Consider the following 17,015-nt stretch of genomic DNA (forward strand, 5'->3'; position numbering starts at 1 on the left):
GAGGCACTCATTTAGGACCTTAAGTGACCAATACCAGACAGTCACTGTCATCACAGTGTAAACTTTTTTTTATAGAGAACAGACTCTCCTGATCTTCACTAATGATGGTAAACAGCATCTAAATAATTCAAAGTAAGTAATATTTCACTCTGTAAATACACCATATAATTTTATGGTGTATTAGAGGAAACTGAAAGTCGCTCAGCCATGTCTGACTCTTTGCAACCCCATGGAGTATACAGTTCTCCAGGCCAGAATACTGGACCGGGTAGCCTTTCCCTTCTCCAGGGGATCTTCCCAACTCAGGGATAGAACCCTGGTCTCCTGCATTGCAGGTGGATTCTTTACCAGCTGAGCCTAGATGAGCCAGCTCTAAGTGGGTGGAGTGTCAGAAGTGACCTAAAACTCCATGTCTTGTGCTGACTCATCTAAAAGGGAACTAGGCTTCTTGCACAGCACCTCTAGTAAAAGAATCTGAGTTCTCTAAACACTCATTTCCTCTACAACTGCAACCTCCAATCTCATCTAGCTTTTCTCCACTCCATTTTTACTTCCTTCAGGTATTTCCCTTCCTTATGTACAAAAGAGGACAGTTTTCAAACCACCCCTTTTCTGGCTTTTAGAATCTAAACCTATTCATCAAAACCAGCCCTGTCTCGAATGGCTCAGGAGCCCTTATTCCAGGTGAATGGCCGATACCCCAGCTAATGGAGGACCGTCCCTCTCAGAGTTGTGTTTGGGGCTAGTCTGAGCCCTGCCTGGGAAAATCATCCAGTCCCATTACTGACTTCCAGTCAGATCTTTTCTCCTTTCTTTCTTTCCTTGTTTTTTGTTTTTGTTTTTAATCCTATCATCAACTCAATCTTACACTCCATTTAATGTGCATTTGGCGATTTCCAAAAATCAAAGCACCTTCAAGGGATGAAAAAATACGCTACCTCTGAAGATATTCCTAAGCATATGCTCCAGATCCTGAAGGAAATTCCAAAAGGAAAACAACCCAACAAAAAATAAAAACAACAAAGAACAGTCATGACGACGTGGCTGGAATAAAGCAGAGTTCCCTTGAGAGACCTTTGTGAGGGAAAAACTAGATCTGAAAATATAAATTTCAGTAGGTTTATTTTTCAAATATTTAATATTATTTCACAGATACAACTCAAAAGATGGTCACCAGTGTTTCTTGAACATATATCATTGAATACAAAGCTTTTAGCAGGCAAAAGAGAAAAGAAATAATTAATTTCCATGAGCTAAAAGTAATGACAAAAATCACCCTCAGAGGAGTCCAAAGAATCATTGTTATTTTTACAAATAGTGAAAATAATCATTTTAAAATACAAATATTTGCTCCAAGTGAATAATAACCACAAAGGCTTCATTTCATATAAACAACTCTTATGTCTGACTCTTGTGACCCCATGGACTGTAGCCTGCCAGGCTCCTCTGTCCATGGAATTCTCCAGCAAAGAGTGCTGCAATGGGTTGCCACTTCCTTCTCCAGGAGATGTTCCCAACCCAGGGATCAAACGCAGGTCTCGTGCATCACAGGCAGATTCTTTACTGAATGAGCCACCAGGGAATCCCCATATTCACAACAGTATTCATCAATTTTAAAACTTTCCTGCAATTTATGATGCACTGACATTTGAGGGGGAAGAGTCTTGTCAATCTGGGCTATTGGCAAACTAGTCAGTTGCCAAGTAAAGCAAAGAGCTTCCCTGCGGGCACACCACTGATGTGCAAACCAACCAGCTCGGAGCCAGTTCTCTGAACCAGCCCCTTTCTCTGGCTTCTGCATTCCAGGCGCAATATCACCTCTGCCCTGATCACCCCAGGGCCAAGTGCTAGATAGCCAGAGATCACCCCACAGCCCAGAGTCCACCAAAGTTACCCAAACTCTTCCTCTCAAGCTTGCTCAAGCATGCCTACCAGACCTCGCCTGTTATTTCCCATGAAAACCCATACTCTGCCCCCTTCATACCTTCTGCCTCCCTCTCCCTCTCTCTCTGCCCTGAGGTAAAGACACAGTGAGAAGGCAGCTGTGTGCTAGCCAGAAGAGATAGCTCACCAGAACCCAACCACACTGGCATCTGATTTCCAGTCTCCAAACTGTGAGACTGGGAATTTTTGCTGTTTAAGCCACCTGGTCTATAGTATTCTGTCCTGTCAGCCCAAGCTGACTAATGCAGACAGAAAAGAAGACATATAAAATAAGATATCTCTCTCCATCGGTATGTATCAGGCTATCGACAATCGTATGCTATTACAAGCAATGAACATGTGCCGTATTTTCCATGTGTGAGAATTCATGGAATAAATTCCCAGAAGAGGAATCACTAGGTCAAATAATCCCACAACTATAATTTTTATAGCTATCGCCAAATTGCCATGTGTTTTTCAAATCTCATTTTAAGCCAAGTCCTTGTTGTAGCATCTCCACCAGGACTGCCCTTTAGCTGGCATATCTCATCCACCTGATTTGGCCCATTTCTCAAGAGGCCTCCTGACATCTACTTCAACCACAGAAGATGAAGATCGCTTAAGCTGAGGGTGAGTCCAAAGTCCTCTCCACAGGGTAAGCTTCATTGATATGAGTTGACTCCTCAGAATTAATCCTAAGAGAAAGGTACCCTGGCTTTCTGTTTCATCTTTCTGTTTCTTTCATCTGTTTCTGAGTGAATTGATGACTCAGACTTTTGCCCCACTCTCATCAGACGAACTCCAGTGAAATCCAGAATACTACATCCTATTTAAAATCTTCTGGGATTGGGTTCTCTTACTTGTACAGCCCTCCTGCAGATGAAAACTATGTACTCTGGATAAAGCATGAAAAACAGGTATCTTAAGGCACTGGTGAGGCACTCAGAGCAGACAGAAACTAGAGGGCAGATGCCACTTGGAAAATGAAATGACACCAGTGAGTTTCCCATCTTTACAGCTTCTATCCTGAGGGCAAGCTTCTGTCTGCTCCTTGCCAGGCAGGTAAAATTCAGATGGAGAACTTGAAGTCTTAAAGAACCACAGCCCAGAAAAACCACAAAAGCCAACAAGAGAGGTCTGATAGTTCCTTAAAAAACTGTGGCTCATCAACTCCACCCTTAGATAGTTACCCTAGAGAAATAAAAACAAAGGTCCGTAAAAACACAGGTTCACAAAAACTGCTGAGTTCACAGCAGCTTTTTCATAACAACCCTCAGTTGGAAAAAGCTCCCATGTCCCTCACCAGGAGAAGGGGTAAACTGTGGTATATTCATACAGTGGAATACCGTTCAGTTATTAAAAAAATAAGAAAGAAAGAATAGAGAAAAACCTACTGATAGAAGCAGATAAATCTCATTTCACATAAAAGAATATATCCCACTGAATGAATTCCAGAACAGTCAAAACTCATCTACAGCAGGGAAAAAACTGAACATGTCAGTTCCGATTGGGAGCGTGGGGTGGGTGTTTTCGGGAAAGAGGCATCGACTTTCTGGGGTGACAGTAATGTTCTGCATCTTGAAAGGAGCCAGGGTTACACAGGCGCTATGCTTGTCAAAACTCACAGTCTTATGTCTACACTTAGCGTTTTTGCATTTCATTGTTTGTACATGAAAAAAAATAAATAATAAAATGTTATAAAATAAAAAAGTAAGAAATATTGACTGTAGTTAAAGATACGCACAGTGCATGTCAAGAGGCAACGAGTAACGATGCCTACAACTCTGAAATGTGTCAGAGAAAGAAGCTGTATTTGGTGGGAGGACTAGAGCAAGTGTAGTAAAATATTAATTGCTGAAATCCAGGTGGAGAGTATATGGGAGGTTCACTGTAGAAGTTTCTTGACTTTTCTGTGCATTTGAAAATTTCCTTAATAAAATATTTACGGAAGAAAAGGGGAAAAAATCCTTCTGAAAACAGGGTCAAATGCTCAAGCTCCCCAACAGTTATTTCCCAAACGGGGTTCCGTGTGGACAAGTATACTTGTACCTCCTCTCTAGCACTCAGGCAGCCGAGTTTCCAGCCACACAAAGCCTGTGGCCTCCCTGCTGCTCCAAGACGGGGAAGGCACCATCACCGGTGTCGGGCACACCAGCATCTCCTACGTCCCCAGGTTGAAAGGAAAGGGATCGTGTCTCTTCCCTGAACCTTAACACAACTGTCAAAGTCACTCTGTGACATCTTTTTTCTCCCACAGCCAGATCACGGCTCATTAATCCCTACAACCCAAGTGCTGACCCAGAACCCCTCCTCACTAACTGAATTATTGAAGGGAACCAACTTGGTGGGGGGCTTGGGGGAAGATGAGAGGGGAGAGACGGGAGGAGGGGAAATGGGAGACACGTCATAACTGCCCACACTTGCCCCCATCCCAACTTTCTCAGCAGCCCTCACTGAGGTGCAGTTCAAACCCCCACATATAGGAAGCTTCTCAGACCTTCAATCTGTGAGCCATGTAAAGCTACATATGACAAAATTATCAAGGAGGATCTGAAGTAGTCCAGAAACCACAGGGTTTCAATCGGATGGGATCCACCAGATATCTTGCTGGCTGTAGACTATACTGCAGTGATTTTTCATTACCATTTAAAATACATGTATTTATTTTAAAAAATATAATAATAAAGATCTGTCCTACATTTAGCACTGTGTATGAATTTAATTTGCAATGCTTATTTTCTAACCTTGCAGAAAATACACTGCATTTTCTAGACAAGTAATACTTCTCTAGAAATCAGATGAAATCTATGCCTAAGCCTCCAAGCACTAATTCTCTGCAAAATAAGTGCCTCTGGAAAGCACTCTATGATAAATTTAATTCCAGAACAGAATTCACAGAGGAAAGCTGCCCATATTATTGATTTAGAAATCATTAGCCATTAAATCATTCATTTAGCTAAATAAATAATGATCAATTTTCTTCAGCTAGTCTCCATAAAAAACCTTTTCATCAACTTTATTAAAAAATTCTGAAAAGTCAGATCGCGTTGGGAAGTATAATTTGTATCATGACCTACTTCTGAACCAAAGTCAGGAGTCACATTTCTGTAATTTTTAATTTAGGTCATTTAACGTATATCATTCATCAAATCTGTTGAGTTTCTAACAAATATTTGACACTATAAAATAGCTAATGATATCTGTCTCAAATATATTAGCATCCTCAAAAGAAACCAAACGTGATCATTTTGTAACATACGGAAATATCAAATCATGATGCTATATACCAGGAACTAACAATTTTGTAGGTCAATTACACTCCAGAAACAAACTCACAGAAAAAGAGATTAGATTTGTGGTTACCAGAGGCAGCGGGTAGGGGAAGGTAGAATTAGATGAAAGTAGTCAAAAGGTATCACCAACTTTGAGTTATAATTGAATGTTATACTCCAGGTACAAGGACAGTAGGTGGCTCAAGGACCAATGCTTCAGTGAATGATGTACACATGGTGAGAAAGGGAACAGGAGGGAATCCCCGACTTATCATTGTGCTACCCCCCAATCCATACAGCTCCTCCACAAAAATCTCTATTTGCTTCATGCTTCCAGATCATTCTGAGGCCTCATCATTTAGTTACCAGCTACCACAAAGATGGTCAGGTATTTTAAGAACACCATGAAAGGGGGAGGCCAAATTTAATCCAGAAAGTTGTGCCCCACCAGGACCTTATTCTCAAGAACTCTCCACCTTCCTCCAAAAACAGCTCTGGAAAACAGCAGAAGCTTTAATAAACTGAGAAATCAGTGCGACAGAGTCTCTCCAAGGACACAGCCATCTTTCAAACCTTTAGCACGTGGTTCCATTTTCTTACCTTTTTTTGTAACAGAGGTATGCAAATACACACACACACACATATATATGTCATAAGCTAAATCATAAATTAACATATTCTTGACTGGAGATGTATTAATATATCTTTTGTAACCCCAATGTTTGGAGAAGGGAAAGGCTACCCACTCCAGTATTCTGGCCTAGAGAATTCCACGGACAGTCCATGGGGTCGTAAAGAGTAGGACACGATTGAGCCACTTTCACTTCACTTTCAGAGTTGGAGAAGGCAATGGCACCCAACCCCAGTACTCTTGCCTGGAAAATCCCATGGACGGAGGAGCCTGGAAAGCTGCGGTCCGTGGGGTTGCTGAGGGTCGGTCATGACTGAGCGACTTCACTTTCACTTTACCCCAATGTTATTGACCAGAGTGTTTCCGTATTCACTTACACAGCAAATTGCTGGTCACAGGCCTTAGGTTCTGCAAAAATCCTCTAATCGATAATGTGTTAAGATATTACATAAGTCAATGTTTCCAAATCCTGGTTATTAATTCAGTCCTTTACTATACCAATTAACAGATGATATTTCCATGTCTAACCAGTATTTTCTTAGGGTCTTAGATTTTATCTGTATAAGCTATTCCAACAATCAATCATAATTTAATCCATGAGTAATGTATTACAATATTTGTAAAGAAAAGAAAGAAGAAATAATTAAAAGGGGAAATAGCAATGCAACTATACTCTTATAATTCAATATCACTTATAAGATGTGTCATGATTTAGCAATAGCTTCTTGGAGGCAAAAAAGAAACATGAACGTACCTGTGAATTAGTGTTCAACTGTGACTTGAACACTAATTTCAGAAAAGCAAGGAAGAACTTAAAGAGTCTCTTGATAAAGGTGAAAGAGGAAAGTAAAAAAGCTGGCTGAAAACTCAACATTCAAAAAATTAAGCTCATGGCATCTGGTCCCATCACTTCATGGCAAATAGAAGGGGAAAAAGTAGAAACAGTGACAGACTTTATTTTCTTGGGCTCCAAAGTCTCTGCGGCTGGTAACTGCAGCCATGAAATTAAAAGATGCTTGCTCTTTGGAAGGAAAACTATGGCAAACCTAGACAGCATATTAAAAAGCAGAGATAGCACTTTGCTGACAAAGGTCTGTCTAGTCAAAGCTATGGTTTTTCCAGTAGTGATGTATGGATGTAAGAGTTGGACCATAAAGAAGGCTGACTGCTGAAGAACTGATGCTTTCAAACTGTGGCACTGGAGAAGATTCTTGAGAGCCCCTGAATAGCAAGGAGATCAAACCAGCCAATCCTAAAGGAAATCAACTGTGAATATTCACTGGAAGAACTGATGCTGAAGCTCCAATACTTAGGCTACCTGATGCAAAGAGCTGACTCATTGTAAAAGACCCTAATGCTGGAAAAGATTGAGGGCAGGAGGAAAAGAAGCCAAGAAAGGATGAGATGGTTGGATGGCCTCACCATCTCAATGGACATGGGTCTGAGCAGACTCCAGGAGATAGTGAAGGACAGGGAAGCCTGGCATGCTGCAGTTCAGGGGTCGCAAAGAGTTCAGAGAAACTATAGATCATGATATGCATCTCAGAACTGAAGAAAAATGGTAACTTTGTAAAAACCTCCAGCATCCCAGGCTCTGCAGAGTATTTGCTTCTTCTCTTTACAACTGCATATAAATAATGATTGAAAGAAGGATGATCTAAAAATAAGTTATAGTATCAGGTTTCCAGGAACATGGCAGTTCTATTCCCCACATACATTTTTCCCAAGTTTTACTTCACACTGCAATGTGTTCCATTAAAACACAGCATCATTCAGGCTCATTAGCAGTTATAGGCTATATGGAAGTGCAAGTCCTGGACAAGACTGCCAAGAAAACTGTCTTTCCCTTCTTTATTCCTTACAGATACCTAGAATATAGACAAGATAGCTGGAGCTCCAGTTGTCTTTAAGTCCTGAAGTACCTACTAAGGCTGGCAAAGCAGAGGGAAAATTCAAAAATAAAAATAGTCAAGGCAATTACCCCGGAACCTTGAAAAGAAGTAAGAAGGTTAAAGAAGAAAAAAGTACACATGGCAAGTGGTCTTTGGTCAACTGCATACATTTTCATTCTTTTCAAAAAATTTCACATGGAACGATATGGCACCATGTAGAAAATTCTTAAGACGAAATTCACATCTATAGTCCATGAAACAGGTACATAAGAGTTCTTGATTAACCCATAAAACCAGGAAAGAAAGTAGTATCTATTGAGCTCATTATTCTGTATCATTCCCTGTAAGAATCACTTTACATGATTAGCACCCTAAATAGGAATTTTATCTCATTTATCCTTTTAAATCTTCAATATTACAAGTATCCAGAAAATAGTAGGTACTCAATAAATGATTTAAATCAATGAATAAATAAATGTATGAATGATGATGTCAAGTTAAGATACTCAAAATTACTGAAAATGTTACTGGTTTTCCTAACTCTCATTCATTCATACAGTCTCACCTATTATTCTGAGTTACACATTGTTGGGGAACTAGAACCTTTCATACCTTCTGTTGTTGGAAATACTTCTTCTCCTTCGGTTTTAGTTTCTGCCAGTTTCCCAGTTCTCAGTAACACTTCTGCAAAGCTTTCTACCGGGATATGCTGATAGGTGTCATAGGTCACTTCAGACTAGACAAGAGAAGGAGTGACATCATTTGATGGGATGGCTTTTTCTCTATGAAGATATTCTTAGAAAAGATAATGATAGGATTTTTATCTTCTCATAACTTGAATTATAGCTTCTCACTTACTAAAGCATATTATTCGATGTAAAATTGTAAAACAGATTTTATTTTAGTCTCATAACACGTAACAAATCACATAAAACCAATGCAAAACATGAGTATGAACAAAAGAAGTACATCTTCAAAAAAACCGCATATTTTGTTTGTAGTAAAATGCTCGTAGCCACCGTGATAGTTAAATCTATGTTCTTAGGCACACTGCCCTTACCTCTACAACAAAGGGATTGGAGATGACAGATTCATAAAAAGGATGACAGCCTTGTTTTTCTAGGCCTTCATTGGCTCTGGTTCCAATTTGATGAACACCACCAAATTCTTGACCCTAAACAGAACAAAGTGATGATCGGTGGATAAAGGAAAGAGAGCTGGGAGAGGAGGTGGAGGAGGAAAGGAAGGAAGAAAGAACAAAGAGATTTCAGGAGAAGTGGATCACGTGTACTGTGCGAGCCAAAGAGAGAGTGTCAGAGCGACACTGAAACCCAGCGGAGAATATTAAGAATCATCACCACGTTCTGAGCAGCGCTTCAGCCTCACCCTGAAGTGCTTTTTGATTCTTCTGGTCACTTTGACATCACTGAATCAGAAACACTGATGCAATCGGTGTCACACACATGGCCAGTTTTCTATACAACAGTCCGGATAACCTTTCTAAAACATCATTCTATATATGCTGTTCCCTTGCTCCAAAAAACCTTTAATAGCTCTGAATAATGCAGTCAGCAGTATCAAATCTAAACTACACAAAATAACATTCAAATTCACTAAATGCTAATTACCATTAAAGGTTAACACTCCATGCAACTACTTTGTCCGTTCTACTGGCCTCTGTGCCCTCCTCCCGTTACAAGGGTAATGGTCCATGCTGACTGCCCACCTCTGCCCCCAGGCCCGCCACAGACCACACCTGCTGAAATCACAGCAGCTGGAGGCAAGGTAAGACTGGGGTCCCTTCACCAGCCCCACCGCCCCCACAACTACAACCCACACGAACATCTTTATTAGACTGGTCTTCAGTATTCATTAGCAATATTTTAGTATCCCTACTATGGTTAATTATCTTTATGCTTTACTCTCCTCAAACAGACTGTAAAGCCCCTTATTGGAAGAGCCAACAAGAAGACATTCACCCAATCCTCCAATTCATGGAGCACTTACTTAGGGCAAGCACAGCCTAGGAAACAATCAAGCTGCTGCTGCGAATGATGTTAAAATAGTTTCTTCAGAGAAAACTATATACTAGGCACAGTGGTAACCACTTTATCTAAGACGTTGTTGTTGTTCATTAGCTCAGTCATGTCCGACTCTTTGCAACCCCATGGACTGTAAAATGCCAAGCTTCCCTGTCCTTTACTATCTCCCGGAGCATGCTTAAACTCATATCCATCAAGTCAGTGACGCCATTCAACCATCTCATCCTCTGTAGACTACTTCTCCTCCTGTCTTCAATCTTTTCCAGCATCATGATCTTTTCTAATGAGCCGGCTCTTCACATCAGGTGGCCGAAGTATTGGAGCTTCAGCATCAGTCCTTCCAAAGAATATTCAGGACTGATTTCCTTTAGGTTTGACTGGTATGGTCTCCTTGCAGTCCAAGGGACTCTCAAGAGTTTTCTCCAACACCACAGTTCAAAAGCATTACTTCTTCAGCACTCAGCCTGCTTTACTTAATGGTCCAACTCTAAGACTTTCAAAAAGCCCCAACAGGTGAGACAGAAAATAACCCTAATCAAAATCCAGTGTGATGCATGCAGCGATGAGATGCACAGACTTCACCCCAAGTCAAGCCCACAGCCCATCAGTAAGTGGTTTCTTCTGGGTGATTATCCTCCATTCTCTCTCCTGCATATCCCACGTTCAGACCATCAGCAGGTCCACAAAGTACACCCTCAAACCAAAGACTTCTCATGTCCCTCATGGCTACCCTAATCTAAGCCATCAACATCTCTCAGCTGGACTCCTGGAAGAGAGAAGCATCTTTTTGCTTCACTACTGATGACTCTCTGCACAGAAGTTAAACAGATGTATTAAAAGTAACCTTGGGTCACATGACTGCATTGTCTGAATTTTCAAACAATGCTGTGTTGCTGAGAAGCAGATCTGTAGTTCTCTTCACCATCTATGGAAGGCTTTACATGGTGGGTCTCTTCACCATCTCTCCAACCATTCATTTCCAACCATCTTCCCACTCATCATGCTGCACTCCCTTACCTTGGCCCCCTTCTACAAAGACATCAGGCTATTTCTTCAAAATGTACTTGTCTGCTTGGCTTACTCAGCTTTCTGCTCAGAGTGATTCCTTTTCTGAGAAACTAACCCCCCTGCTGCAATCAGAACTTCGCTCCTCCGGTATCACTCACTATTCCACTACCTTGCTTAAGTTCTCTGCACAGTACTCATCACCACCTGCCATCTCATTATCATACAAATATTTTATCTGTTGGTTTCTTTTTGCTCCCACTGAGACACAGGGGACTCAAAGGAAGGAAATCAGACTGAAGGGGTTCCCCACTCTATTTCCCATGATGAGCACAACATCTGACACGTGGAAAATGCCTGGTAAGTATCTGCAGAATGAATGAATGAGATACTCAAGTGTTTGGGGTACCTTTATAAAAAGGCCCCTGCTTCTTTTTCCTGTTAGTTTCCTAGTATGTAGCTAAAGGACGGAAAGCAGCATGACGATGCAGGGAAGACAGGAGGGACACAGTGGGCTAAGAAGTCACAGAAAACAACCTCAATGCTTGTCCTGACCTCTACTTGCAGAAACACGAAAGAATCGGTTAAAACATTCCCTTGACCTAGAGGCCCCACTGAAGACTGAATGTGCCCCACCCCGACCCCAACCTCATGTTGAAATCCTAACCCCCGTGTAACAGTGTTAGGAGGTGGGGCCTTTGATAAGTGATTAAGTCACAATGGCAGAGCTGGAAAATGAGATTAGTGCCTTTATAAGAAAAGAGATTCCAGAAAAGTCCCTCACCCCCCTTCTACCATGTGAGGACACAGCAAACTGAAGGCATTCTATGAACCAGGAAGCAGGCCTGCATCAAACACTAAATTCTCCAGGGCCTTGACCTTGGACTTCCCAGTTTCCAGCACTGTAAGAAATAAACTGTCTGTTGTTTAAGTCACCTAGGCTAAAATATTTTTGTCACAGAAGCTGGAGAGAACTAAGACAGCCGCCGGGATGGCGCCTAGTGCTTCTCTTCTTTCTACTGCCCTACAGAAACAGAGCAAAAGAGAGAAAGCCTTAATAAACATCATTTTCCTTTTCATCTCAGTAAACTTCAATTCTGACATAGAAACCAACCTTACTTAAATCTATATCGATGGATTCTTCAAGTATAGTATGGTAGCAAATTACAGTCTATAAAATCAATTACTCATTCCCTATCCGATGGGAGGCCTAGATTTCTTAGGAGATTAATAATCTAAAGAAGATAAACTTAAATAGTGAAACCAACTGAAGAGCATGCTAATGAATTGACATAAACGATCCCAACTGCTTTAAGAAAACAGAATGCCTCGCTCACTTGAAGGGGCCGTAGGTAAGTCAAAGACTTCTTCCACCACTGCCCATCGCTGACGGCCTGCAGCACCGCCTTGGTGGTGGTGGTGGTGTTGGAGAGGACTTTCATGGTGGTAGCAGTGGTCCAGTGTAACAGGTCGGCTGAGTTGCTGCCTGGGACACTTACATCATCCTATGTTTAAAAAAAAAAAAAAGAGAGAAAATGGCAAGAGTAAAAAGAAGAGAACAGGGTAGAGAGTGAAATGCGACAACTTGGAGTTATCAGACATGAAATTAAACAGATTTAAAAATTCATCTTTACCAATAACAACCCAAAAAAATGTGAACGTGATATTAGCATACTGTACCTCCTTGAATCATTTACAAAAGAACATTCAGTAAAGGAAAATGCATCTTAATGCATTAGTCAAAGAATCTCTTTCAGAAGTATTTATAAAGCAAAGAGTGGGTTCTTAATTTTTTTTTTTTACTAATCTAATATCCTCCAATGAGGTACTCATGTTTGTTTCTTTAACAAGACATTTTAAACTATTTATGGTTTAGATTAAGAAATAAATTATTCACTTCAACAATGCTACTGTGAGCCAGACAAAGGTACAAGATTCTGATGATCCACCTTTACATACTGAAAGGCATTTTGTTTTTCATCTAAACAAGTGGATGATTAATAGCATTTAAAAGGTTTCTAATGTGGAACCTCCTGCCAATCTCGAAGCAATCAGCTACAATTCCAACTCCCCATGTACTAACCCAAGAGGTTTCATGAGGAGAAAAATGCCAATATATCGACATTTGTTTAAACAGAAATGACAGTGACCACAGCTGCTTTTTGATCAAAGAAAGGGAAATTGTTCTATGAAAACCCAGCCTTTGGTTTAGTATTTGTCTACTTCTACTTACTTTTTCTGTAGTATTATAGTCAAAGGAAAGAAAAATTAAGATCTAGTCTTCCAATATGAACAACTTTCTTGCCACTAATAGGAGAGTTTAGTTCGGCTATTTGGGTCTACATCACATCATTCATTAATGCATTATTTGAATAATAAAAAAAGATAAATCGTGGAATCACTCAATAATTACCTAGATATCATCACAACACACACGTAGGAGAAATTCACCATTTTAGACCAACTTGAAAGCCTCTATATAGGGTGGGTAGAATTTTGGCCCCCGAAAAGACTCTGATGCTGGGAGGGATTGCGGGCAGGAGGAAAAGGGGATGATAGAGGGTGAGATGGCTGGATGGCATCACCGACTCGATGGACGTGAGTTTGAGTGAAGTCCGGGAGATGGTGATGGACAGGGATACCTGGCGTGCTGCGATTCATGGGGTCACAAAGAGTGAGACATGACTGAGCAACTGAATAAACTGAACTGAAAATACCTGCATCCTAATCCCTAGAACCTGCAAATATAGTACATTAGATGGCAAAAGACCTTGGCAGATATGATTAAGGACACAAACCTTGAGGTGAGGAGATAAATCTTGAATTATGAGTGGAACTAACCTAATCACATGAGCCTTTTAAGCAGAGAACCCTTCCCAGCTAGGGTCACACAGACACACCCAGGGAGAAGAGGCAGGGGAGACATGAAGCACATCATTGCTGGCTTTGGAGATGGAGAGAGGTGGCCAAGAGTTAAAGAATGTGAGAAGGTGAAAAGAAACTGGAGGTAACACCCAGCAAGGCAATGAGGACCTCAGTCCTGCAAACACAAGAAATTAAATTCTGTCAACAACATGAATTAGAGAAGGGAATGGCAACCCACACCAGTGCCTAGAAAATTCCACAGACATAGGAGCCCAGCGGGCTACAGCCATAGGGTCACAAAGAATCAGACACAACTGAGCAACTAACACTACTAACAACATGAATGAGCATGGAAATGAATTCTCCCCTAGAGCCTCCAGAAAACACAGTCCTGTGGGCACCCTGACTTTGGCTGAGATCCTAAGCAAAAACCCACCCAAGCTTGCCACATTTCTGTCCTATGGGAATTATAAGAACTTGCACTGTTTCATTCTGACAGAATGTGGTCCACTGGAGAAGGGAATGGCAAACCACTTCAGTATTCTTGCCTTGAGAACCCCATGAACAGTATGAAAACGCAAAATGATAGGATGCTGAAACAGGAACTCCCCAGTTTAGTAGGTGCCCAATATGCTACTGGAGATCAGTGGAGAAATAACTCCAGAAAGAATGAAGGGATGGAGCCAAAGCAAAAACAATACCCGGCTGTGGATGTGACTGATGATAGAAGCAAGGTTCAATGCTGTAAAGAGCAATATTGCATAGGAACCTGGAATGTCAGGTCCATGAATCAAGGCAAATTGGAAGTGGTCAAACAAGAGATGGCAAGAGTGAATGTCGGCATTCTAGGAATAAGCAAACCAAAATGGACTGGAATGGATGAACTTAACTCAGATGACCATTATTATCTACTACTGCGGAAAGGACTCCCTCAGAAGAAATGGAGTGACCATCATGGTCAACTACAGAGTCCGAAATGCAGTACTTGGATGCAATCTCAAAAACGACAGAATGATCTCTGTTCGTTTCCAAGGCAAACCATTCAATATCACAGTAATCCAAGTCTACGCCCCAACTAGTAACGCTGAAGAAGCTGAAGTTGAACGATTCTATGAAGACCTACAAGACCTTTTAAAACTAACACCCAAAAAAGATGTCCTTTTCATTATAGGGGACTGGAATGCAAAAGTAGGAAGTCAAGAAACACCTGGAGTAACAGGCAAATTTGGCCTTGGAATATGGAATGAAGCAGGGCAAAGACTGATAGAGTTTTGCCAAGAAAATGCACTGGTCATAACAAACACCCTCTTCCAACAACACAAGAGAAGACTCTACACATGGACATCACCAGATGGTCAACACCGAAATCAGACTGATTATATTCTTTGCAGCCAAAGATGGAGACTCTATACAGTCAACAAAAACAAGATCAGGAGCTGACTGTGACTCAGACCAGGAACTCCTTATTGCCAAATTCAGACTTAAATTGAATAAAGTAGGGAAAACCACTAGACCATTCAGGTATGACCTAAATCAAATCCCTTATGATTATACAGTGGAAGTGAGAAATAGATTTAAGGGCCTAGATTTGATAGATAGAGTGCCTGATGAACTATGGAATGAGGTTCGTTACGTTCTACAGGAGACAGGGATCAAGACCATCCCCATGGAAAAGAAATGCAAAAAAGCAAAATGGCTGTCTGGGGAGGCCTTACAAATAGCTGTGAAAAGAAGAGAAGGGAAAAGCAAAGGAGAAAAGGAAAGATATAAACATCTGAATGCAGAGTTCCAAAGAATAGCAAGAAGAGATAAGAAAGCCTTCCTCAGCAATCAATGCAAAGAAATAGAGGAAAACAACAGTCTTTCTTCTGGAAGGACTAGAGATCTCTTCAAGAAAATTAGGATACCAAGGGAACATTTCATGCAAAGATGGGCTTGATAAAGGACAGAAATGGTATGGACCTAACAGAAGCAGAAGATATTAAGAAGAGATGGCAAGAATACACAGAAGAACTGTACAAAAAAGATCTTCAAGACCCAGATAATCATGATGGTGTGATCACTGACCTAGAGCCAGACATCCTGGAATGTGAAGTCAAGTAGGCCTTAGATAGCATCACTACAAACAAAGCTAGTGGAGGTGATAGAATTCCAGTTGAGCTATTCCAAATCCTGAAAGATGATGCTGTGAAAGTGCTGCACTCAATATGTCAGCAAATTTGGAAAACTCAGCAGTGGCCACAGGACTGGAAAAGGTCAGTTTTCATTCCAATCCCAAACTACTCAAACTACTGCACAATTGCACTCATCTCACACTCTAGTAAAGTAAGGGTCAAAATTCTCCAAGCCAGGCTTCAGCAATATGTGAACCATGAACTTCCAGATGTTCAAGCTGGTTTTAGAAAAGGCAGAGGAACCAGAGATCAAATTGCCAACATCCGCTGGATCATGGAAAAAGCAAGAGAGTTCCAGAAAAACATCTATTTCTGCTTTATTGACTATGCCAAAGCCTTTGACTGTGTGGATCACAAGAAACTGTGGAAAATTCTGAAAGAGATGGGAATACCAGACCACCTGATCCGCCTCTTGAGAAATCTGTATGCAGGTCAGGAAGCAACAGTTAGAACTGGACATGGAGAGGGAAGGCGCCAAGATGGCGGAGGAGTAGGACGGGGAAAACACTTTCTCCCCCACAAATTCATCAAAAGAGCATTTAAACGTCGAGTAAATTCCACAAAACAACTTCTGAATGCCGGCAGAGGACATCAGGCACCCAGAAAAGCAACCCAACTCCTCGAAAGGAGGTAGGAAAAAATATTAAAGACAATAAAAGAGACAAAAGAGGGAGAGACGGAGTTCCGTCCCGGGAAGGGAGTCTTAAAAAGAGAGAGGTTTCCAAACACCAGGAAACCTTCTCACTGCCGAATCCGTGCCGAGCTTTGGAAGCACAGAGGACAACATAACAGGGAGAAAAAATAAACAAACAATTAAAACTCGCAGATTGCGAGCCCTACGGTAACTCCTCCAGCGGAGAAGCAGCGCAGACGCCTGCATCCGCCATTAGCAAGCGGGGGCTGGGCAGGGAGGCGCGGCGCGGGCTGCATCGCTGAGAGTAAGAATTTGGCCTGAATACCCTGAGCACTATCTGAGCGAAATAATTTGGGCTAGCAAACCAGACTGTGGGATATCTACCATGCGAAAAGCCAGCCCTAACCTAAGACACCGCCAGCCCGCGCACGGAACAAAGGACTAAACAGAGGTAGCCGGCTGCAAACCTTCCCCCTCCGGTGACAGGCAGCCAGAGCCGGAAGGGGGCAATCACAGCCCCAGAGAGACATTATCTATAAAACTGGCTTCTTTGCTAACTAAAACTTATTGGGGGTCT

The 17,015-nt window shown here is 41.5% G+C and overlaps 1 protein-coding gene across 2 annotated transcripts in view; it reads right to left on the minus strand.

Moving 5' to 3' along the window:
* The window catches only part of NBAS (neuroblastoma amplified sequence), a 334,237-nt gene that overhangs the window by 121,842 nt on the left and 195,380 nt on the right, over positions 1-17,015 (minus strand). Inside the window, exons 36-38 of one of the 2 annotated variants that reach the window (XM_010852088.1) lie at positions 12,103-12,270; positions 8,779-8,892; positions 8,331-8,454 (exon numbers count right to left, since the gene is read on the minus strand). In XM_010852088.1, coding sequence (XP_010850390.1) covers positions 8,331-8,454; positions 8,779-8,892; positions 12,103-12,270 — 406 coding nt within the window. The remainder of the gene's footprint in view (positions 1-8,330; positions 8,455-8,778; positions 8,893-12,102; positions 12,271-17,015) is intronic. The other variant, XM_010852089.1, reaches the window with a different exon arrangement.

Source organism: Bison bison, unplaced genomic scaffold, assembly GCF_000754665.1.
Source record: "Bison bison bison isolate TAMUID 2011002044 unplaced genomic scaffold, Bison_UMD1.0 scf7180017864307, whole genome shotgun sequence".
Taxonomy (NCBI): Eukaryota; Metazoa; Chordata; class Mammalia; order Artiodactyla; family Bovidae; genus Bison; species Bison bison.